At 43.6% G+C, this 25,993-nt stretch overlaps 1 protein-coding gene and 1 non-coding gene across 2 annotated transcripts; both read left to right on the plus strand.

Annotated features, from left to right (window-relative positions):
• The first annotated feature begins 737 nt into the window (after positions 1-737).
• LOC141176126 (uncharacterized) lies at positions 738-25,993 on the plus strand. The gene is made up of 14 exons (XM_073660120.1): positions 738-804; positions 4,874-5,009; positions 10,136-10,283; positions 10,413-10,592; positions 10,676-10,799; positions 10,883-10,980; positions 11,176-11,266; positions 21,102-21,259; positions 21,997-22,146; positions 22,276-22,452; positions 22,536-22,659; positions 22,743-22,840; positions 23,039-23,129; positions 24,329-25,993. The coding sequence occupies exons 5-14, from the start codon at positions 10,715-10,717 to the stop codon at positions 24,370-24,372; spliced, it is 1,116 nt and encodes a 371-aa protein (XP_073516221.1). The 5' UTR covers positions 738-804; positions 4,874-5,009; positions 10,136-10,283; positions 10,413-10,592; positions 10,676-10,714; the 3' UTR covers positions 24,373-25,993.
• On the plus strand, positions 24,068-24,186 carry LOC141176243 (U5 spliceosomal RNA). The gene has a single exon (XR_012253112.1). It is a non-coding gene; the product is annotated as a U5 spliceosomal RNA (small nuclear RNA).

Genomic DNA, 25,993 nt, shown 5'->3' on the forward strand with positions numbered 1-25,993 from the left:
CTCTGCTCCGCAGTTCTCTACTCCGTAAACCTCGTACACACAGTTCCGCTCCGTACGCCTCGTACATGCGCGGCTCCGCTCCGTACACCTCGTACACACATGGCTCCGCTCCGTACACCTCGTACACACACTGCTCCGCTCCGTACATCTCGTACACACGTGGCTCCGCTCCGTACGCCTCGTACACGCGCGGCTCCGCTCCGTACGCCTCGTACACGCGCGGCTCCGCTCCGTACGCCTCGTACACGCTCCGCTCCGCACGCCTCGTACACGCGCGGCTCCGCTCCGTACGCCTCGTACACGCGCGGCTCCGCTCCGTACGCCTCGTACACGCGCGGCTCCGCTCCGTACGCCTCGTACACGCGCGGCTCCGCTCCGTACACGCGCGGCTCCGCTCCGTACGCCTCGTACACGCGCGGCTCCGCTCCGTACGCCTCGTACACACGCGGCTCCGCTCCGTACGCCTCGTACACGCACGGCTCCGCTCCGTACACCTCGTACACGCGCGGCTCCGCTCCGTACGCCTCGTACACACGCGGCTCCGCTCCGTACACCTCGTACACGCGCGGCTCCGCTCCGTACACCTTGTATACACGCGGCTCTGCTACATCCACACTGTAAACCCCTCCTGACCCCACACATAAACTTCAGCTCATCCAGCACCATGACAACCAGCACAGCAGAGTCCTGCATCCACTGAGGCCCCTGATCATGTGACCCCTGACTCCTCCCCTCCTGTGACCTCATCAGAGCTCCTGTGCGCACAGAGCAGCCATATATGTGGTGGCGGCTCTGCAGGTGGAGGTATGTGGAGACCCCCATTACTGGGCGCAGGGGGCATTAACCCCTTCAACACGGAGACTCTTTTGGGGTCTTGTGTTGCCCCTTTATAAGAATCATAAGGTTTTTGTTCTGTTTCCTGTAATAGATACATACGACCAAACTATGGAGACAGGAAGAGGGAGGAAACGTATTGTTCTCATAGTACAGGACCCTTTACTGGCCCCACAGTGTAATGCCCCCATTATGCCCCTTATGCAGGATGTATGATGCCCCCACACAGTGTAATGCCCCCATTATGCCCCTTATGCAGGATGTATGATGCCCCCACACAGTGTAATGCCCCCATTATGCCCCTTATGCAGGATGTATGATGCCCCCACACAGTGTAATGCCCCTTATGCAGGATGTATGATGCCCCCACACAATGTAATGCCCCCATTATGCCCCTTATACAGGATGTATGATGCACCCCACAGTGTAATGCCCCCATTATGCCCCTTATGCAGCATGTATGATGCCCCCACACAGTGTAATGCCCCCATTATGCCCCTTATACAGTATGTATGATGCCCCATACAGTGTAATGCCCCCATGATGCCCCTTATGCAGTATGTATGATGCCCCCACACAGTATAATGCCCCCATTATGCCCCTTATGCGGGATGTATGATGCCCCAACACAGTGTAATGCCCCCATTATGCCCCTTATGCAGTATGTATGATGCCCCCACACAGTGTAATGCCCCCATTATGCCCTTTATGTGGGATGTATGATGCCCCCACACAGTGTAATGCCCCCATTATGCCCTTTATGTGGGATGTATGATGCCCCCACACAGTGTAATGCCCCCATTATGCCCTTTATATGGGATGTATGATGCCCCCACACAGTGTAATGCCCCCATTATGCCCCTTATGCTTAATGTATGATGCCCCCACACAGTGTAATGCCCCCATTATGCCCCTTATGCAGTATGTATGTTGCGCCACACAGTGTAATGCCCCCATTATGCCCCTTATGCGGGATGTATGATGCCCCCACACAGTGTAATGCCCCCATTATGCCCCTTATACAGGATGTATGATGCCACCACACAGTGTAATGCCCCCATTATACCCCTTATGCGGGATGTATGATGCCCCCACACAGTGTAATGCCCCCATTATGCCCCTTTTACAGGATGTATGATGCCCCCACACAGTGTAATGCCCCCATTATGCCCCTTATGCGGGATGTATGATGCCCCCACACAGTGTAATGCCCCCATTATGCCCCTTATACAGGATGTATGATGCCCCCACACAGTGTAATGCCCCCATTATGCCCTTTATGTGGGATGTATGATGCCCCCACACAGTGTAATGCCCCCATTATGCCCTTTATGTGGGATGTATGATGCCCCCACACAGTGTAATGCCCCCATTATGCCCCTTATGCTTAATGTATGATGCCCCCACACAGTGTAATGCCCCCATTATGCCCCTTATGCAGTATGTATGTTGCGCCACACAGTGTAATGCCCACATTATGCCCCTTATGCAGGATGTATGATGCCCCCACACAGTGTAATGCCCCCATTATGGCTCTTATGCAGTATGTGTTATGCCCCCCACACAGTGTAATGCCCCTTATGCAGGATGTATGATGCCCCCACACAGTGTAATGCCCCCATTATGCCCCTTATGCAGGATGTATGATGTTCCCACACAGTGTAATGCCCCCATTATGTCCCTTATGCAGGATGTATGATGTTCCCACACAGTGTAATGCCCCCATTATGTCCCTTATGCAGGATGTATGATGCCCCCACACAGTGTAATGCCCCCATTATGTCCCTTATGCAGGATGTATGATGCCCCCACACAGTGTAATGCCCCGATTATGCCCCTTATGCAGTATGTATGATGCCGCACACAGTGTAATGCCCCCATTATGCCCCTTATGCAGTATGGCAGACATACAAGAAACAGAGGCATGTTCACACTAGCAAAAAAGAAGCAAGACAAAAATATATCTCATACCCTACCATAATTATATATAAATGTAAAGCAAAATTGCATAATAAATATAGGGTACTTAGTGAACTATTTTTGATCAAAAAAAGTATACAAGCCGTCCCACCAGCGGCAAGGTGACCCTAAATTGGGACGGTACCTATACTGCCTATATTAAAAACCTTACTGTATATCAAAGTTGAAGTAATGCATATAAAAGGGTAGACAAATAGGACCGGGTCCCAACTCCAGACCACCTAGGCCCGTGGTAAGCTACATATATACCAATCAGCTCAACAAAGGGCATGCCACACCCTTAAATTGCACAGAATGCAAACAAGTCAAAAAACCAGACAATGTGAACTGAGGTCTAAGATGGCAGACATACAAGAAACAGAGGCATGTTCACACTAGCAAAAAAGAAGCAAGACAAAAATATATCTCATACCCTACCATAATTATATATAAATGTAAAGCAAAATTGCATAATAAATATAGGGTACTTAGTGATCTTAGTATGAGATATATTTTTGTCTTGCTTCTTTTTTGCTAGTGTGAACATGCCTCTGTTTCTTGTATGTCTGCCATCTTAGACCTCAGTTCACATTGTCTGGTTTTTTGACTTGTTTGCATTCTGTGCAATTTAAGGGTGTGGCATGCCCTTTGTTGAGCTGATTGGTATATATGTAGCTTACCACGGGCCTAGGTGGTCTGGAGTTGGGACCCGGTCCTATTTGTCTACCCTTTTATATGCATTACTTCAACTTTGATATACAGTAAGGTTTTTAATATAGGCAGTATAGGTACCGTCCCAATTTAGGGTCACCTTGCCGCTGGTGGGACGGCTTGTATACTTTTTTTGATCAAAAATAGTTCACTAAGTACCCTATATTTATTATGCAATTTTGCTTTACATTTATATATAATTATGGTAGGGTATGAGATATATTTTTGTCTTGCTTCTTTTTTGCTAGTGTGAACATGCCTCTGTTTCTTGTATGTCTGCCATCTTAGACCTCAGTTCACATTGTCTGGTCCCTTATGCAGTATGTATGATGCCCCACACAGTGTAATGCCCCCAGTATGCCCCTTATGCGGGATGTATGATGCCTCAACACAGTGTAATGCCCCCATTATGCCCCTTATGCAGGATGTATGATGCCCCCACCCAGTGTAATGCCCCCATTATGCCCCTTATGCAGTATGTATGATGCCCCACACAGTGTAATGCCCCCATTATGCCCCTTATGCGGGATGTATGATGCCCCCACAGTGTAATGCCCCCATTATGCCCCTTATGCAGTATGTATGATGCCCCCACACAGTGTAATGCCCCCATTATGCCCCTTATGCAGGATGTTTGGTGCCCCCACACAGTGTAATGCCCCCATTATGCTCCTTATGCAGGATGTTTGGTGCCCCCACACAGTGTAATGCCCCTTATGCAGTATGTATGATGCCCCCACACAGTGTAATGCCCCCATTATGCTCCTTATGCAGGATGTATGATGCCCCCCACACAGTGTAATGCCCCCATTATGCCCCTTATGCTGGATGTATGATGCCCCCCACACAGTTTAATGTTACGGGACGTACTAAAAAGGATGAAGATCAGGAATAAATAAAAAGAATGAACTTAAAAACATACAGGTCCAAACATATGGAGAGATATTATGGATTTCTTGTGTATCTTGCACATGGGATGAACATGAAATATATCAAGATTACAAGGGAATGAACACATTCCATTTAAACAGGTGTATATTATATTCCTACACTACCACCATCCCCCCACACACAGTATAATATTTCCACAGTACCGAATGAGGTCCTGCAGTTGGAATAATCCTTCTGGGAAATGGTTTTCCCTTTGCCTGCTCCCATCCATGTATACCCTCGAGCATGTATACTTGCATGTAGGGGAGCAGGCCTTACTAGATATCGAGGCTTTGTACAGTAATATACCGCATGAGGATGGTATCAGAGGAGTAAGACGTTTCTTGAAATTGAGATCAATAGAGTGTAGCAGACATAATGACTTCATGGAGGATCTTCTAAAACTCACTCTTACTCATAACATATTTCTTTTTGACAGGAAGTACTTCCACCAGTTCAGGGGTACTGCGATGGGGAGCCCCTGTGCCCCCTCGTATGCTAACCTATTCCTGGGCTCATAGGAGGAAACCACAATATTCAGTGATGATCATAAGTGGTGGCATCCATATATTGAGGTATGATATAGATATATTGACAACATTTTTATCATCTGGTCAGAGACGAGTGAGCAATTTCTTGAATTTGTCAGGGAACTCAATATCCATAGAGTCGGCCTTAGATTTATATCAGAGTTTAATTATTACCAGTTGCCTTACTCAAGAAAGAACGGGATGGGACCGTAGGGACACTCATCTACCATTAACCTATGAGCACTAATAAACTATTAAATTACTAAAAAAAAACAAGCAATATTCAAGGGCCAATTTTTACAGTTGAGTAGAAACTGCTCTAATGTCACAGATATTAATATACAGTCAATAGACATGAACACCAGATTCAAGGAAAAAGGTACCCACAGTACATTTTGGATTACGCACAATTGTTTGCAGAAAAACAGGATAGACGGACACTCCTCCATGCCTAACCAAGAGACCAAGAAAAATATGGGATAACACGAGTAGTAGGAACTTGTCACAATCAGAGTGACCATATCTTTAATATCCTCAGAAAACACTAGGGTGTACTTGTGGTCGACCCGGACCTGAGGGTGCTGTGGGATCTACTCCCACAATAACTTTCATAAAGGGTTGGTCAATTATGGACCGTTTAGTGCATAGTTTCTATAAAAACTTGGCTAGGTAGAAGAATCTGTGGTTTCTTTAGTTGTGGAGAAAGTTGTACATGTACGGTTGAAGCCTTTTTCCAGAGGGATTATTCCAACTGTAAAACCTCAGGACTTGTATATGTGGCCACATACAACTGCCCCCTAGATTATGTATGCACGACCAAGAGGATTGTGGGGGGGGGCATTTGGGCGAAATACGCCATGGCCGGGACACCTCATTAGTGAGACACATGAACAGTGTACATTGAGGTGAAACCAGAGACATCTCCTTTTGCATCATTGAGGTGGTTAAACCCAATGTGAGAGGAGGTGATCTCATTAGATGTATCCTCAAAATGGAAAGTGAGTGGATTTCCAGACTGGATTCACAAGCTCCAAAGGAACTCAGTGAGCAAATTTCCACCAACGTCACATTGCACCACAGACTGTCCAGGAGTTGGCGGATGCTTTAGTCCAGGTCTGGGAGGAGATCCCACAGCAGACCATCCACAACCTCATCAGGAGCATGCCCAGGCGTTGTAGGGAGGTCAAACAGGCACGTGGAGGCCACACACAATACTGAGCCTCATTTTGACTTGTTTTAACGACATTATATCAAAGTTGGATCAGCCTGTAGTGTGTTTTTCCACTTTAATTTTGGGGGTGGCTCCAAATCCAGGCCTCCATTGGTTAATAAATTTGATTTCATTGATGATTTTTGTGTGATTTTGTTGTCAGCACATTCAACTTTGTACAGAACAAAGTATTCAATGAGAATATTTCATTCATTCAGATCTAGGAAGTGTTATTTGAGTTTTCCCTTTATTTTTTTGAGCAGTGTATTTTGATGTTGCCCACGAGCAGATTCAATCAGGGGACTAACCAATTTCCATAGCAATTCTCTTGAATGCTCTACAATAATGGGCAAAGGCACAAGGGGACTTCGAAAGTGAGAAGTGGGGGCGGTTAACTGGCGTGTAGGGCAAGACTTGCAATACTTACATCCGGGCCAATAGAACCTCTGCACAATCTATTCCTGCGTTTTTTCCACTCCCAGATATCTCCCCAAGACATGTCAATGGGCCATGTCCAACACCTTCTGTCTATAGGGGCCTGGCACTATTAACTGCTCCACTCGCTCCTCCCTCACTTTCTTGACCCGGTACGACTCCCCACTCATCATAAAATGGGGAAACCTTGTGTCAACCCCCGGCTCCTGTGTAACCCCATTTATAACAGTGACATTATTAAAGGCTTCCTTCAGAGTTGGGTCTCTATGTTGGGCAAACCCAAAATTCTCACTGGTCACCCCTAACTCCGGAATGGCAAACTCGGGGGGCACTACCTCCTTATCCCCAATAAGGACACAAATGGGAAACCTGTCTGACTCTGGGTGTGGTGATACCTCCTCAGGGTTAACTGGTTTCTTATCTGAGCCAGCGAACTTAGAACTCTTCCCCCACACATCCCAAAACAAACAAAAGTCCCAGCCTATAGTAAAAGGGTGCAACAAGTCCTGAACGACGCCGACCTCGTGGGACTCAGTACCGTGAGCCATTTCAATGTCTACTCTGGCCATGGGCTAGTCCTTAGCATTACCATGAATGCACCGATCGCCAACTTTTTTTCCCCGGGATCATTTGAAGAGGAAGGGTGGCCATCATAAGGGTCACCAGACTCCCGGATTCTAGCAGTGCCGTTACCTCCTGTCTGTTCACCTTCACAACACATGCTTGTGGCCCCTCGCTGGGTTGACATTTCACACTGCAGGTCGGATAAGCTTAATATGAACAATGGCGTCCTATGCTGCAGTCCATCGGCTCAGCGGACAATGGGCGGCTATATGGCCTGGGCCGTGGCACCTCCAGTAAACAACATCACCTGTAGGGACCTTAGGCACCACCTCCCCCGCCCCTTTGGACCTTGGATGGCCCACCCCCTTTTGAGTCTCCGCCCCCTGTTGGGAACCCCAGTATGGAGTGGGCTGCCTTCCCAAGGAACCTTCAACCCCCTGGTATCTCTTGACCAGTCCAACCAGGTCATCTGCATTCCAGGGATCACCCTGGGCAACCCAAGCCTGTATGGGCCTTGGCAGGGAGTGCACAAACCGGTCCATCACCACCCGCTCTACCATCTGCGCAGGTGTAGGGGAATCCGGTACCAGCAACTTCTGGACCAGGTGCAACAGGTCAAACATTTGGAAGCTAAGTGGTTTGTCCCGGTGATTACCCCAGCGGTGAACCCACTGCGCCCTGATAGTCATTGTCACCCCCAAGTGGGCGAGAATCTCAGTTTTTAGCTTGCCATACCCTTTGGCGTCCTGCAAAGCTAAATCATAGTACACCTTCTGGGGCTCTCCCGTCAAGTATGGCGCCAATACCTCAGCCCACTGCTCTGGCGCAAGTTTCTCCCTCTCAGCTACCCTTTCAAACACCGTTAGCAAGGCCTGAACGTCATCCACCAAGGTCATTTTCTGCAATGCCCGTTGTGACATGCAGAAGTAGTGCTGTTGCAGAGTGTGACATGCAGAAGTAGTGCTGTTGCTTTAAAAGCATTCAGCAACTATTAGCAGTAACACAAGCACATGAGACAGGAAGTGTTGTGCTCCAGAAGCATCCAGCAACTAGAGGGGTTAACACAGTCACAGGAGTACAGTGTCCATTTTAGGACATGATCAGATATCAAAATTAAACATCATAATGATGTCAGTTTGAGGCTAAATACCCTGTCTGACAAGTGTTTCTGAAAAGTGATTTTGATAAGTGACTTTTACAACTGTAGTAATAATAATAATAATAAAAAAAAAAGTCACTGTTCGCTGATGGGACTTGAACCTAAAATTCTGTATCAAGACACCAGTGCACTAACCACTGAGCTATTAACTCAGTTGAAGAAACCTAGGAGTTCCATCTGGTTATATGCTTTTCAGTGCAAATCTGATTGAAACTCATTGGGACTTATGCACAGGCTGCAAGCAAGACAAATTCAAATGATGTTTGATTTTGATGTGTGAGTCTGATGTGTGACTTTCTTCAAACATCAGAATCACAATGACTTTTAGTCACCCTGAGTATTTTCATGGTTGATCTCATAAGATAAGAAAAGCTGCTAGTTACTATCACTTGCCTGGATAGCTCAATGGTAAGGCATCAGCCTCTGAAACTAAAGTGTCACAGTTCAAATCCCAATAGAAATATTATTATTTTTTTTTAACTATCCCTATTTAGCACACAAACTACAGGGGTGTTTTACTTTTAATATCTGACCTTTTGATTGTCATCCTGACGTGTTAAGAGTTTCAGACACGCTGTGTATTTGCATGGTAAATTACATAGCCAAAGTAAATTGGGAGGTACTAATTTACTACATATCTATTTCCAAGTGACTGTTCATTTGCATAATTTCTTAAAGGGGTCTAATGATAACATTTCTTTTTTGTCAATTTTTCTTTCCATCCACCCAAGAACTGGCTGCAAACTCCCAATTTACTTTTGCTATGTAATTATTATAATTATATATCACTACCTAAATAATCAAATAATAAACCTACAGTTTAATGGTAAGGCATCTGTGTCACATAGTTTTGGTTAGAAAGGATAATAGTAATAATAATAATAATTAATAATAAAAAGTTCAGTGTCCCTACAGGTTTTTCTTGGCTTATGAGATTAACCATGATAATGCTTAGTAATTGTGATTCTTATTCTGATGTGTGAGAAAAGTCAGATATCAAAGCCAAGCATCAGTGAAGTTTGTGTGCTCGCCACCATCATTTAAAAAACAAAAGTTTATTTTTTCTGCACCAGGGATTTAAACTCAGAACTAGTGATGGGCGAGCACTAAAATGCTCAGGTGCTCGATGCTCGGGTTGAGCATATTGGAATACTCGGGTGCTCGACCCGAGCAACGAGCCCAATGTAAGTCTATGGGAAACTCGAGCATTTTTCAGGCGGCTCCCCCTGGCGGTCTGTTTTTGATCAAAAATGGCATGAAAGCTATCACACCATGGCAAGGTGAACCCATTCGGGATAGTCCTACTCTGTATAATATTAAAAACCTTACCCTGTGTCAAAGCCTCAAACTTCTGTGTGTGAATCAAACATGAGATCTAACGTGATAGAAGATTACAGTCCAGGGAAGATGGGAAACATTCATATAGACGACCGGTGGAGATGTAGTCAGTGAAGCACTCTGGCTAAATATGTTTCTAGAGCCATAGTAGAAGATGAATGTCGTCCTCATGAAGTAGTTATTTCTCATGTCACGTGTAATGAATATCCCCTGCAGTATTGCTAATGCCGATTCCAGTGTCGGTAAATAAGACGAGAATTAGCAATAAGGAAGATGAGTCTATGAGAAACGTGTTCAGCTGCAGACTCCAAGGAAGAAACTGCTTGTTGTCTGTGGCCTAAAATATATAGGCTTTATTACTAGATGTAAAGCAGAAAACTAAATACTGTAAAATAATATATCTCCTCATATGTTTCCCTTTATTATCTCCAGTAATTGTATTCGGCTCATCATCTTCTCATTCAGGTCCATACAATATCGGATCCTCTCAGTGAAGCTCTATTAAAGAGAATTTTCCTGATTTTACCCATCAAAGATGGATTTGGACAGAGACAAGATGACGGAGAGGATATTACACTTCACCCTAGAGATCCTCTTCCGGCTTACTGGATAGGTGAGAGATTCTGATGACGTCACATTACATCATTCTTATCTATGGGAATAACAGATGGACAGAACTGGAGAGGTGAGGACTCTGGAAATGTCTGTAGTGAGATTTATTAATGTGTCTCTCCATAACCAGAATTACACAGTAGTGAAGAAAACCTCTAGTGAGCGCTGTCAGGTCCATGTGTCTGAGGGATGGGAAAGACCCCTGAGCCCATTCACAGGGCCTCCATCTCAAGCCTTGATACATGAGGACATCAATGAGCAGAAGATCCTAGAACTCACCTACAAATTGATTGAGCTGCTAACTGGAGAGGTGACACTGCTGGGAATACTGGGAAATTATACAGTAACACAATGAAAGGATCGGGGGGATGACTGTATCATTGTATGTGTCAGGTTCCTATAAGGTGTCAGGATGTCGCCGTCTATTTTTCCATGGAGGAGTGGGAGTATTTAGAAGGACACAAAGATTTGTACAAAGACGTCATGATGGAGGTTCCCCAGCCCCTCACATCACCAGGTAATAGACAGGACTAAATACACACGGCCTATAATTATCTGTATGTAAAGAATGAATTCAGTCCCTGTATGTGTTTCCTACAGATCTATCCAGTAAGAGGACAACACCAGAGAGATGTCCCCGTCCTCTTCTTCCACAGGACTGTAAACAAGAAGATCCCAATGTTCCTCACGATCATCAGGTAGATGGAGAGAAGGTGTCATGAGATCTCCCCTATGATGTGTAGACGGCTGTGAAGGTCTTGTGTTCAGTCTTGTTTTATCCACCAGTATTATGTGTTTTCTATTTGTGTAATGAGAACGGTGGAGATGGCAGGATTACAGCCGATCATAGATGTGACTTCTCATCTGTTTGTGACTTACAATATTTGTTTCAGGGTGAAGATCTGACCCATATTAATACTACAGAGACATATGTAAGGGGTGATGAGCGGTGTAAAGAGGAGATTCCCACTTATGACTACCCAGGTGAGTAGTAACCACTAAATGCACAGAAGTCACAGATTCTTCTGAGTCACCGGCTGTGGCTGCTTTATCAGTGGTGGAGTCTGGCCGTATCACAATCGTGTGATCACCATTTTGCCTCTAGACCACAACATTCTCTTCCACCCAAAACTGTTCAAATGATTTTGGGCATTGAAACCCTTTTCCATAGAACTTACAACCTGGAGGATCCACCTACTCCGTGTGATTAGGAGACGTTACCTGCCCAGATCTGTAAACCACAAAGCCAGAAAATTACTTGAAGAAAAATATTATGATGGGCCTGTAAGAGAAAGCGGAGGGTAATGATGCTGTTGGCTTCCTAAAACCCTGATATCTTATTGGATGAATCTACCTTCTCTCCCTTCTGTGCTGCTGAATGTGCTCTTATGGGCTCTACAAGACCAGGTCCAGTCTTTCTGGCCAAACTTCACTTTTATGATCAACAACATTAAATGTGCAGTGAGGCCAAGTGTGAATTTCTGTCCAATAACAGCAGAGTTTCCCTTTATCCTGACTTTTCAATTTCTTTTAAAACCGACTAATTTCAAACAGGATTGTGATAAACTAAACAAAAAACATTACACCTGTGCCATGATATATCTTTAAGCTAAATTTAAGACACCTCAGCTCTGCATTATTATAAAAAGTTCTCTTTGAATGTGTAATATTTCTTCTTGAAACTCATCTGATAGAAAATATTGTCCCTTACGATAGTTTAGATTGCCAAGAGCCACCGAGCCCCATACTCCAATTACCCCAGAGAGGTTTCACCACTAGTTACTCATTTATTACTGATGGAGACTGTTGAGTTTGATCGTTTCAGTAGATGTGTTATTGTCTATAGTCACAGTTTTTGACTATAGTAGTTAGTGCCCAAAATACTCTGATTTAACCCCTTCCTGCAGACAGTTTTGTGTTCCTATCTGGGCCCATTTTTCAAATCTGACGTGTGTCACTTTATGTGGTGATAATTTTGGAATTCTTCACAAAGGATAATAGGAAACAAATGGATCTTACAAATAATATTCCAACTTCTCTTGGATCTGACAATACCCTATATACAGCTGTACACTACTGTCTGGGCACATGGAAGGTTAAGAAAGGAAGGTGCGCCATTTAGCTATTTGAATGCAGATCTTGCTGGGATAGTGTGCAGACACAATGTATTGGGGACACTGTTCGTTGTCACCTGGCAGCTCAAAAGATGGCCACCACGAACAGGCTTAGCGCTATCTACTCCATTATCCAGATCCCAGGGTTTGCCTTTAACCCCTCTACATGGATTTGTACTTAGAGAGAGACCCCCTAAGCTTGGGCCACAGTGTTACCTAATGTTCTGTGGTGTGAGATGCTAAGAAGAATAGTCAGATAGCCGGGTCAGAACCAGGAGAGCAGAGAAAATACAAAATCACACAAAAGTAGTCCGTAAACGGGCCGAGGTCACAGCAGGAAGCAAATACACAAGCCGGGAGCTGAGCACAGAGGACTGAACCAGAGGAGAACAAGGCTGTATCTGGCAGCTTCCGGCAATATGCTTCCAGCTTTAGTAGGGTGCGGTGCTTTCCAGTTGGCTGAAGCAAGGAAGCAGATTACTCCAGCTGGACAGCACACACACCCATTTTGCCAGACTGGATAGTACTACAGGTCCCAGGCACCCTAATCTTAGTGGCTGGACAGAGCCTGGGCCGCCCAGAGCTTCTAGTTCTGACGTCTCCTCCATCACCAGCGCCGCCTGCAGGATGAATAAGGCGGCTGCTGGTGAGAGAATCAGACGTCGCAGGAGCAGATCCCAGAGGAGATGGGACACACCATTTGCAGAAGCCCTAATGTGACCAAATTGCAGAAAACCAGAGCAGTAGAAATCCCCATAAAGTGACTCCATTTTGGAAATTATAACCCTCAGTGAATTAATCTATAGGAGTAGTGAATATTTTGACTCCACAGGCACTTTCCAGAAATTAGCACGCAGTGGATGTTGGAGAGTGAAAATTACAAATATATAATTTCATTACCCAACACATAGTGCCCAGATTGTGCTCCAGGAGACACACAACATCAATTAAGTGGGTTCTTCTCACTCTAGTAATGCCAAATACATGGCTGCTAAATGTGGTTTGGGCGCACTGCATGCCTCCGAAGCGAGGGGGAGATTTGACTTTGGGAGAGCGGATATTGCTGGATTGGGTTATGGAAGCTATGTTGCTTTTCAAAAGCCTTTGAGCCACTAATAATGTGGAAACCTCTGTTTTTCCACTGACAGATGATGGACCTGAGTGGAGACTTGTTTTTTGTGAGATGAGTAGAAGTTTTTATTGGTATTATTTCACCTACATAATATTGTTTGGTGGCTTTTTATTCCATATTTGGGAGGCAGAATTAACAAACAGTTGAACACTACGATCTACTGGTTCATCCTATGAGGTTTTCTATTAGACTGTGAACTGTTATTGTGTTGGTGAATAATGACGGCTAACATAGGGCAAAATTTAAAAAAAATCACAGAAAAAGATACATCCTTACTAACACCAAATCATATAACAAATGCACTAGCAGGATGCCGCAGACCCCCATGATAAAGGTGGGGGCAGCGCAGGTGCAAAATACTGGTGGAGCAACCACTCACAATCGTACCAATTCATGGATGGGGTGGTTGCCTAGTATTAAAGATGCAAACAGATATGTTACGGCTGTTGGTATTCATTTGATCAAGGGAGGGGGATGTTAAATGAGGTAGTGAGGGGGGGTAAAAGAACAGAATTTACTTTGATTGGTGCAGACTGTGTATTATTACAATACCATAATCTTGATGATCAGACACACGTGTGGGTACAGAGGGGGACATGTGACAGTTCATCTTTAATCATTAAAACATGGTTAAGCAGATTAATGTAGTATCCTGGAATATTAGAGGTATGGGAGATCACAACAAAAGATTTGCGGCACTTAAATATCTTAAGGAATATCGGGAGTCGATAATCTGTCTGCAAGAAACGCATTGCAATACGGAGGCCGCTGCGGCACTGAGCAAGCTTTGGAGGGGGCCGGCCTATCACTCTATACATAGTACATACTCTAGAGGGGTTAGTGTATTGATTCATCCGAATTTGCCCTTTGAATGTGAGGGAAGTATTTGTGACAGAGAGGGTAGGTATGTGTGTCTAGTGTGGCTGGGCTTAGAATTTGCCTAATTGCTCTGTATGTTCCTCCACCTTTCTCTATACAGACTCTGCGACAACTATTCCCGTGGATAACGGAATTTGCTACTATACCCCTGTTGGTTATCGGTGATTTTGATATGTATCTACACGCTGAGCTTGATAAGTGTGGGGGTAATGTGGGGGGAGGGGCTGCTCGGGAGACATCGTTGGCAGGGGTCCTACAGGGAGTCAATATGGTGGATGTGTGGCGGGTTCGTTTCCCTAGTGTTGAACAGTGTTCGTGTTATTCGGCATCCTATTCCTCTCTGTCCAGAATTGACCTGGCTCTGGGAAATAGTCATCTGGTCCCTCTAGTCACTAAAGTAGAACACTGCACAAGATTGTTATCTGATCATTCTCCATTATTGTTTGTTCTGGGGGTAGATCCTGGCATCATAAACAGAAGGGCATTGTGGAGGTTTGGTCCTTGCTGGCTGGACGTATTCGGGGAACAGTTAGATTTAGAAGGTAAATTGGCTCATTTCTTTAGAGACAATATAGGCTCTGCTCCTTTAAATACGGTATGGGAAGCCATGAAGGCGTTCTTAAGGGGGATCCTGATTAAGGAAATTTCCGTGATCAAATCCAAAAACAGGGCTCGTACTCAGGAGTTGCGGAGGGAAGTAGACATACTGGAACAGGGGTATGTTGAGTCTCCAATCGTGGAGAATGGGGAACGCTGGACGCGGGCACAGGCTACACTAAATGACCATATATTGAAACAAGCAAAACGTAGACGATTCTTTCTTAGACAGCGGTTTTGTGTGGAGGGAGAAAGTGCAATGCACCTGCTAGCCACTATAGCTAGGGCCCAAGCTGGGGCTCCTATGATTACAGCTGTCAGGGATACTAAGGGTGTGGTAATTAATGATTCAAAGGCTATAATGGAAGAATTTTTTCGGTTCTATAGACAATTATATGCGTCCAAACTGACTAAGGCGCAAAGGGACATAGATCTATACCTTCATGATATGCAAATACCAAGTCTGACAGATAGCCAGAGAGAGCAACTAGATGCACCAATCACCCTGGAGGAGATGCAGGAAGCTTTAAAAGATTTTCAAAATAACAAAGCCCCTGGTGCTGATGGGATCCCCGCGGAAATTTATAAGGAGGCTGGGGGGGTTTTACTTCCCAGGTTACAGGAAGTGTTTAAGGAAGCGAGGGAGGGGGGGGTTTTGCCGACTTCAATGAGGGAGGCTAACATAGTTCTTTTTCCAAAACCTGGAAAGGATGCCCTAAACCCCGAATCATATAGGCCAATATCCTTACTCTCGGTAGATGTTAAAATTTTAGCTAAGGTCTTGGCTACCAGATTGGTGGCGGTTATTACACATCTGGTTGCAGAAGACCAAACTGGGTTTATACCGGCCAAGTCGACGGCAATTAACTTGCCTCGGCTGTTTCTTAATCTACAAATGCAGTCACAAAATAAGGGTGGTAGGGCAGTACTATCACTTGATGCCGCTAAGGCTTTTGATAGTGTCGAATGGGAGTATTTATGTGCTGTTTTGCGAAAAATGGGGTTCGGTACTGGGTTTCGGGCCTGGGTACGGCTTCTATATAACAATCCGCTAGCTCGGATTAGAATTAATGGTAATCTTTCTGGTAGCATCGAAATGGGCAGGGGCACGCGTCAAGGCTGCCCGTTGTCTCCCCTACTGTTCGCCCTGGCTGTGGAGCCGTTGGCTGTTGAGCTTCGTTCCAGCAGTGAAATTCAGGGTTTCCGCTACAAAACACTGGAGGAGCGGGTGGCCCTATATGCTGACGACCTTCTGTTGTTTTTGGGTGACACGGAGCAATCTCTGACGACAGCTATGAATTTAATAAGGGAGTTTGGAGATCATTCCGGCTTACGGATTAATTGGGACAAATCAGTTCTTATGCCGGTTGATGGTTTGTCTCAGAATACTAGGGTAGGGAGTACTTGCTTGAAAGTGGCGCGAGAATTTAAATATCTTGGAGTTAGAGTGACCTCATCTATCGGAGATTATATTTCTTTAAATTTACTTGAACTGCTTACTAAATTTCAACAAAAGGCCAATACTTGGAGCAAACTTCCCCTATCAATGGTAGGTCGAACTAACTTAATTAAAATGGTGTTAATGCCCCAATTATTATATATCCTTCATAATTCACCGGTTTGGATCCCCATGAGAATATTTTATAAATTTCAGGCACTGTTTCGGGAATTGATCTGGAAAAAAGGGGTGGCCAGAATCAGCTTGGATACACTTCAAAGGCCCAAAGATCAGGGGGGACTAGCCGCACCTAATCCATGGATATATTTTCTAGCTTCTCAAATGCAACAGCTCTGGTTAATCCAGGGGAACCTAGATAAACTGATACGTCTATTATCACACAATCTGCCAATTACCTCCTTTCTAGAAACAGGAATCTCGGGGTGGGATGCTAGGAGACACCTCCCGACCCTAACACTTATGGGGAAAACGTGGCAGAAAATAAAATTGTTGTTGGGAATAAAAGGCTTTACTCCTTTTACTCCGCTGTAGCATAATGCGGGCCTTCCAGAGATCCATAAACTGAAAGGATTTGGAATATGGGAAAAATTGGGAATAACTAATGTGGCGCAAATATTAGAGATGGAAATATTTAAATCGTTCCAACAGATAAAAGAAGAATATTGTATTCTACAAACTAGTTTTTACTTTTATCTCCAATTGAGGCATGCATGGTTTGTACAGCCACGACATATGCAGAGTAAAATCCAACATCATATACTGTTTAATACGCTACTATGCCATAGAGGTGGGAAGGGATTGATTTCCAGAATTTACGGGATACTTATGCAGCAATTTCAGTGGGACAGACCCTTAAATGTTAAGGAGAGGTGGGAACGCGACATTGGTACTATATCCTCAGAGGAGTTGGAAGATGTGGTGGAGAGTGTTCCGATTCTATCTACATGTGAGGCACATAGACTTTCACAGGTGTACTTATTACATAGGGTATATAGAACCCCCAAATTTCTACAGCGCATTGGGGCAAGGAATGACAGTACGTGACCAAAATGTGGAGAGGAAGGAGCAGATCTTATGCATATGATGTGGTTGTGTAGGAGGGTCGCTGTATTCTGGAATGAGTGTGTGCAATACATTAATAATGTGTTTGAGTGTAATTTACCCCTATATCCTAAAGTATGTGTATTAGGCCTTTTAGAAATAATAGGATGTGAAGAGGATGAAATAATAGCTGTTCAGAGGACTCTATACCAGGTCAGAAAGCTTATAGCTGCACATTGGCTGGATCCCTCCCCTCTCAGGCTCCAGGAATTTTTGGATAGAATGCGTCTTTTATTGAGATTAGAAGAGGGAGTGTACAAAAAGCGGAAGGCTATACTTAAATGTGATAAAATCTGGGGTAAATGGAATATGTTTCATGGTTATCATATTATGTCTATTTTAAATATCACTTGAATTTAAAATGTTGTGGTCTCTCATGTTCTGTATAACTAATTACTGATTATCAGATACTAAGCTCTGTACCCATGGATCAAACTAGTAATGCTTTAACAGTCGGATAAGCTTTATGATGGTATACGGTTTGCAACAAAATTTGTTTTTTGCCATATGGTTCTTGGGGCTGTTATGGGTGGGGGGAAGGGGAACGGGTGGGTCTTGAGAGGCACTGCTAGTTTAGTGATGCCTCACTGTTGTTTATGTATAATGTTATAAAAAGTCTTTTAATAAAAAATATCTGATTTAAAAAAAAAAAAAAGATGCACACAGATGAAGCTTGCATAGGACTCCAGTCACACAGGTAGGTGTGATGCCCAGTGTCTGGCTTAGAATAGTGATGATGCCCATACTATTAGATCAGGAGGGCTGCCCAGCACTATATAAGTGCACCCCACATGGACAGACCAGACACCCCAGTACACCCAACCAACACTAAAATGCTAAAGCATTTGTTATCTGATTTGGTGTTAGTAAGGCTGAGTTCACACGATGCGTTTTTCATGCGTTTCCGCGGCGTTTTTGCAGTTGCGTAAACGCCGCGGAAACGCATGAAAAACGCATGGTAGAAGGGCAGCAATGTTCCCCAATTGAAATCCACATGTGCTGTGCCCATGATGCGGATTTTTCCGCAGCGTAAACGCTGCGGTCAAAAATCCGCAGCATGTCAATTAATTTTGCGGAAACGCTGCTCTTTTGCCGCCATTGACTTGCATTAGACCGCATGGAATCCGCATCACTGTATATGTTGATGCGCTTTTCATGCGGTCTAATGTGCGGATGGTACCCGGGTGTGGATGAGGGGACTCGCATCCAGACCCAGGTACCATTAAAAAAAAAAAGAATAAAATAAAAAATATATGTACAGTTATATGAAAAAGTTTGGGCACCTCTATTAATCTTAAGTTTATTGTTTTATAAAAATTGGTGTTTTTGCGACAGCTATTTCAGTTTGATATATGTAATAACTGTTGGACACAGTAATGTTTCTGCCTTGAAATGAGGTTTATTGTACTAAAAGAAAATGTGCAATCTGCATTCAAACAAAATTTGACAGGTGCATAAGTATGGGCACCTCACCAGAAAAGTGACATTAATATTTAGTAGATCCTCCTTTTGCAAAAATAACAGCCTCTAGTTGCTTCCTGTAGCTTTTAATGATTTCCTGGATCCTGGATGAAGGTATTTTTGACCATTCCTCTTTACAAAACAATTCCAGTTCAGTTAAGTTTGATGGTCGCCGAGCATGGACAGCCCTCTTCAAATGATCCCACAGATGTTCAATGATATTCAGGTCTGGGGACTGGGATGGCCATTCCATAACATTGTAATTGTTCCTCTGCATGAATGCCTGAGTAGATTTGGAGCTGTGTTTTGGATCATTGTCTTGCTGAAAGATCCATCCCCTGCGTAACTTCAACTTTATCACTGATTCTTGAACATTATTGTCAAGAATCTGCTGATACTGAGTGGAATCCATGCGTCCCTCAACTTTAACAAGATTCCCAGTGCCGGCATTGGCCACACAGCCCCAAAGCATGATGGAACCTCCACCAAATTTTACTGTGGGTAGCAAGTGTTTTTCTTGGAATGCTGTGTTTTTTTGCCGCCATGCATAACGCCTTTTTGTATGACCAAACAACTCAATCTTGGTTTCATCAGTCCACAGGACCTTCTTCCAAAAAGAAATTGGCTTCTCCAAATGTGCTTTTGCATACCTCAGCCGACTCTGTTTGTGGCGTGCTTGCAGAAACGGCTTCTTTCGCATCACTCTCCCATACAGCTTCTCCTTGTGCAAAGTGCGTTGTATAGTTGACCGATGCACAGTGACACCATCAGCAGCAAGTTGATGCTGCAGCTCTCTGGAGGTGGTCTGAGGATTGTCTTTGACTGATATCACCATTCTTCTTCTCTGCCTTTCTGATGTTTTTCTTGGCCTGCCACTTCTGGCCTTAACAAGAACGGTCCCTGTGTTCTTCCATTTCCTTACTATGTTCTTCACAGTGGAAACTGACAGGTTAAATCTCTGAGACAGCTTTTTGTGTCCTTCCCCTGAACAACTATGTTGAATAATCTTTGTTTTCAGATCATTTGACAGTTGTTTTGAGGAGCACATGATGCCACTCTTCAGAGGAGATTCAAACAGGAGAACAACTTGCAAGTGGCCACTTTAAGTAGCTTTTCTCATGATTGCATACACCTGGCTATGAAGTTCAAAGCTCAATGAGGTTACAAAACAAAAAAAAAGTGCTTTAGTAAGTCAGTAAAAAGTAGGTAGGAGTATTTAAAACAAGAAAATGATAAGGGTGCCCATACTTATGCACCTGTCAAATTTTGTTTGAATGCAGATTGCACATTTTCTGTTAGTACAATAAACCTCATTTCAAGGCAGAAACATTACTGTGTCCAACAGTTATTACATATATCAAACTGAAATAGCTGTTGCAAAAGCACCAATTTTTATAAAACATTAAGCTTAAGATTAATAGGGGTGCCCAAACTTTTTCATATAACTGTATTCTCACCTTCTGACGGCCCGCGCTGCATCCTGCTGTCTTCCCGGGCACTTCGCGGTTGAATGAAGGACCTTCGCTGACGTCAGAGTCATGTGACGGGTCACGTGACGCTGACGTCGGAAGGTCCTAAAGTCTTCACTGCCGGCAGCCGGGACCGATGAAGCAGGACACCGGGGGCCATCAGAGGGTAAAGTATAGATTTATTTTTTATTTTTTGACATTCACACACTATATAAATCCATGCCGGTTGCATGGATTTATATAGTGTAAAGTTGACAAGCACTTTCCAAGTGATGCTAAAATCGCTTGGGAAGCGCTTGTCAACCCGCATGCGGAAATGAAAGTGAAGACCGCTTCATTTCCGCATGTCCCTGGCAGGAAACCGCATGTACAATCCGCATGCGTTTTTTCCTGCCAGAGAGATGCTGAAACGCTCAGGAAAAAATCCTGAGCATTTCTGCATCGTGTGCACATACCCTAAGGCTGATTTTTCTGCGATGTTTTCTTGGTAAATAATGATACTTTTACATAAAGTACATTTTTACGTAGAGTTTAATTAGAAATATTCAACAATATAAATTTTAAGGATATGCTATTCATAAATAATAATTGGTTTTCTTCTTGGCAGATGACTGTACCAGGAGATCAGAGGGACAGCTGACATCTTCAATTTTTAAATCAGATGATCTTGAGATCCCGCAGGATACAATTGAAGTGAATGCCATTACTCCAGATATACCATCATCCCTTCACAGCAAAGATCTGTCATCTGATCCTATGAAACAGGTCCTGTCTTCTGATTCATTACCGACTACTAAGGAAAATCAAAGTCACAAAATGAGCTTTAAAAAAGAAATTGCTCCTAAAGCAAAGAAGCCATTTTCATGTTCAGAATGTGGAAATAGTTTTTTCCTTGAAAAGTCTTTTCTTAAACATCAAAACATTCACACATCAGAGAATAGATTTTTTTGTTTCAAGTGTGGGAAATTTTTTAACCAGAAATCAAATTTTGTTAATCACCAGAGAAGTCACACAGAGGAGAAGCCTTTTTTCTGTTCAGACATGAGAACTAACGTGATAGAAGATTACAGTCCGGGGAAGACGGGAAACATTCATATAGACGGCCGGTGGAGATGTAGTCAGTGACGGACTCTGGCTAATTATGTTTCAAGAGCCGTAGTAGAAGATGAAGATGTTGTTCTCATGAAGTAGTTATTTCTCATGTCACGTGTAATGAATATCTCCTGCAGTATTGCTAATGCTGATTCCAGTGTCCGTAAATCAGACGAGAATTAGCTTTATGGAAGATGAGTCTATGAGAAACGTGTTCAGCTGCAGACTCCAAGGAAGAAACTGCTTGTTTGTGGCCTAAAATATATAGGTTTTATTACTAGATGTAAAGCAGAAAACTAAATACTGTAAAATAATAAATCTCCTCATATGTTTCCCTTATTATCTCCAGTAATTGTATTATTACACAGGATTTTTATGATGTTACATAGGCTCATCATCTTCTCATTCAGGTCCCTACAATATCAGATCCTCTCAGTGAAGATCTTGTATTTAAGAGAATTTTCCTTATGGAACCATCAAAGATGGATATGGATAGAGACAAGATGGCTGAGAGGATATTACACCTCACCCTAGAGATCCTCTTCCGGCTTACTGGAGAGGTGAGAGATTCTGATGACGTCACATTACATCATTCTTATCTATGGGAATAACAGATGGACAGAACTGGAGTGGTGAGGACTCTGGAAATTTCTGTAGTGAGATTTATTTATATGTCTTTCCATAACCAGGATTACATATTAGTGAAGACCTCTAGTGAGCGCTGTCAGGACCCTGTGTCTGAGGGATGGGAAAGACCCCTGAGCCCAATCACAGGGCCTCAATCTCATCCTTTCATACATGATGACATCAATGACCGGAAGATCGTAGAACTCGCCTACAAGATGATTGAGCTGCTGACTGGAGAGGTGACAGTGCTGGGAATGCTGGGACATTATACAGTAACGCTATTAAATGATTGGGGGGATGACTGTATCATTGTATGTGTCAGGTTCCTCTAAGATGTCAGGATGTCACTGTCTATTTTTCCATGGAGGAGTGGGAGTATTTAGAAGGACACAAAGATTTGTACAAAGACGTCATGATGGAGGTTCCCCAGCCCCTCATATCACCAGGTAATAGACAGGACTAAATACACACGGCCTATAATTATCTGTATGTAAAGAATGAATTCAGTCCCTGTATGTGTTTCCTACAGATCTATCCAGTAAGAGGACAACACCAGAGAGATGTCCCCGTCCTCTTCTTCCACAGGACTGTAAACAAGAAGATCCCAATGTTCCTCAGGATCATCAGGTAGATGGAGAGAAGGTGTCATGAGATCTCCCCTATGATGTGTAGACGGCTGTGAAGGTCTTGTGTTCAGTCTTGTTTTATCCACCAGTATTATGTGTTTTCCTTTTGTGTAATGAGAACGGTGGAGATGGCAGGATTAGAGTTGATCATAGATGTGACTTCTCCATCTGTCTGTGACTTTTACAATATTTGTTTTAGGGTGAAGATCTGACCCATATTAATACTACAGAGACATATGTGAGGGGTGATGAGCGGTGTAAAGAGGAGATTCCTACATATGACTACCCAGGTGAGTAGTAACCACTAAATGCTGAGAAGTCACAGATTCTTCTCAGTCACCGGCTGTGGCTGCTTTATCGGTTGTGTAGTCCGGCTCTAGACCACAACATTCTCTTCCGCCCAAAACTGTTCAAATGATTTTGGGCATTGAAACCCTTTTCCATAGAACTTACAACCTGGAGGATCCACCTACTCCCTGTGATTAGGAGACGTTACCTGCCCAGATCTGTAAACCACAAAGCCAGAAAATCAATTGAAGAAAAATATTATGATGGTCCTGTAAGAGAAAGTGGAGGGTAATGATGGTGTTGGCTTCCTAGATCCCTGATATCTTATTGGATGAATCCACCTTCTCTCCCCTCTGTGCTGCTGAATGTCCTCATATGGTCCCTACAAGACCAGGTCCAGTCTTTCTGGCCAAACTTCACTTTTATGATCGACAACATTAAATGTGCAGTGAGGCCAAGTGTGAATTTCTGTATAATAACAACAGAGTTTCCCTTTATCCTGAGTTTTCAATTTCTTTTAAAACCGACTAACTTCAAACCAGATTGTGATAAACTACATAAAAAACATTACACCTGTGCCATGATATATCTCTAAGCTAAATTTAAGACGCCTCATCTCTGCATTATTATAAAAAGTTCACTTTAAATGTCTAATATTTGTTCTTGAAACTCATCGGATAGAAAATATTGTCCCTTATCATAGTTTAGATTGCCAAGAGCCACCGAGCCCCATACTCTAATTACCCCAGAGAGGTTTCACCACTAGTTACTCATTTATTACTGATGGAGACTGTTCAGTTTGATCATTTCAGTAGATGTGTTATTGTCTATACTCACAGTTTTTACTATAGTAGTTAGTGCCCAAAATACTCTGATTTAACCCCTTCCTGCAGACAGTTTTGTGTTCCTATCTGGGCCCATTTTTCAAATCTATGGAAAAATACTCTGGCTTCTCTTCAGAACGTAAAAATCTTTCGCCTTTACTAAAGATTTCCATGGAGAGAAGCAAAACTGAGTTTTGTGGAGATATTTTTTCTATTTTTTTTTTTTTTTTTAAGCACAAATTGAGAGATTACGTGGAATTTTACTTTGATTTTACAGAATGTCTGCAAAACTGCTGAATGGTTTGTGGTATCGTGGTATTTATATTCTGGGCGTTGACTGAATGCTTTTGCTTTTTTTGTTTTACCCTTAACTGAAGGATGCTCTGAAAATGGAAAGAAAAAAACAACCACAAAGAGCTGAGAAATGGAGAGCTTCATCTGCTCCCCCAAACCCGCTATGTGGTTAAACCACTAAACCCGTTAAAGAGGTTATGTACGGTTGTCCTGAGGAAGGAGTCGGTGGTCTCTGAAACACGTAGACAATAAACCTACATTTTTATCCATACTAATGGTTTGTCGTGACTCCAGAGAACGCAGAAACAACTTCTTTTCCCAGCACCTATCTCTGACATTCTTCAAATCTGACGTGTGTGACTTTATATGGTGATAACTTTGGAATTCTTCACAAAGGATAATAGGAAACAAGTGGACCTTACAAATAATATTCCATCTTCTCTTGAATCTGACAATCCCCTATATACGGTTGTACACTACTGTCTGGGCACATGGCAGGTTAAGAAGTGGAGGAGGGACATTTAGCTATTTGAATGCAGATCTTGCTGGGATAGTTTGCAGACACAATGTATTGGGGACACTGTTCATGGTCACATGGCAGCTCAAAAGATGGCCACCACGAACAGGCTTAGCGCTATCTACTGCATTTTCCAGATACCAGGGTTTGCCTTGCTCATCATCCTATAACCCGTCTACATGGATTTGGACTTAGACAGAGACCCCCTAAGCTTGGGCCACAGTGTTACCTAATGTTCTGTGATGTGAGATGGCAAGAAGAATAGTCAGATAGCCGGGTCAGAACCAGGAGGTCAGAGAAAATATAAAATCACACAAGAGTAGTCAGTAAACGGGCCGAGGTCACAACAGAAACAAATACACAAGCCGGGAGCTGAGTACAGAGGACTGAACCAGAGGAGAATAAGGCTGTATCTGGCAGCTTCCAGCTTTAGTAGGGTGCGGTGCTTTCCTGTTGGCTGAAGCAGGGGGCAGATTACTCCAGCTGGACAGCACACACACCCATACTGCCAGACTGTATGGTACTACAGGTCCCAAGCACCCTAATCTTAGTGGCTGGACAGAGCCTGCATGGCCCAGAGCTTCTGGTTCTGACGTCTCCTCCATCACCAGCGCCGCCTGCAGTATGAATAAGGCGGCTCCTGGTGACAGAAGCAGACGTCGCAGGACCAGATCCCAGAGGAGACACACCATGTGACCAAAATGCAGAAAACCAGAGCAGTGGAAATCCCCATAAAGTGACACTATTTTGGAAATTATAACCCTCAGTGAAATAATCTATAGGAGTAGTGACTGTTTTGACTCCACAGTCACTCTCCAGAAATTAGCACGCAGTGGATGATGGAGAGTGAAAATTACAAATATCTAATTTCATTACCCAACACATAGTGCCCAGCTTGTGCTCCAGGAGACACACACCATCAATTAAGTGGGTTCTTCTCACTATAGTAATGTCAAATACATGGATGCTAAATGTGTTTTGGGCGCACTGCAAGGCTCAGAAGTGAGGGGGAGATCTGACTTTGGGAGAGCGGATATTGCTGGATTGGTTTATGGAAGCCATGTTGCTTTTCAAAAGCCTTTGAGCCACTAATAATGTGGAAACCTCTGGTTTTCCATTGACAGATGATGGACCTGAGTGGGGACTTGTTTTTTGTGAGATGAGTAGAAGTTATTATTGATATTATTTTCCCCTACATAACATTGTTTGGTGGCTTTTTATTCCATATTTG

This window comes from Phyllobates terribilis, unplaced genomic scaffold (genome assembly GCF_046119375.1).
Source record: "Phyllobates terribilis strain yellow unplaced genomic scaffold, ASM4611937v1 Scaffold_17__1_contigs__length_24005725, whole genome shotgun sequence".
Lineage (NCBI taxonomy): Eukaryota > Metazoa > Chordata > Amphibia > Anura > Dendrobatidae > Phyllobates > Phyllobates terribilis.

Coding starts and splice junctions, on each gene's coding strand:
- LOC141176126 (XM_073660120.1), top strand. CDS start 10,715: ATGGAGGAGTGGGAGTATTTAGAAGGACACAAAGATTTGTACAAAGAC. Junction 22,147..22,275: donor TCTTCCGGCTTACTGGAGAG/GTGAGAGATTCT, acceptor TTCCATAACCAG/GATTACATATTAGTGAAGAC. Junction 22,841..23,038: donor ATGTTCCTCAGGATCATCAG/GTAGATGGAGAG, acceptor TATTTGTTTTAG/GGTGAAGATCTGACCCATAT.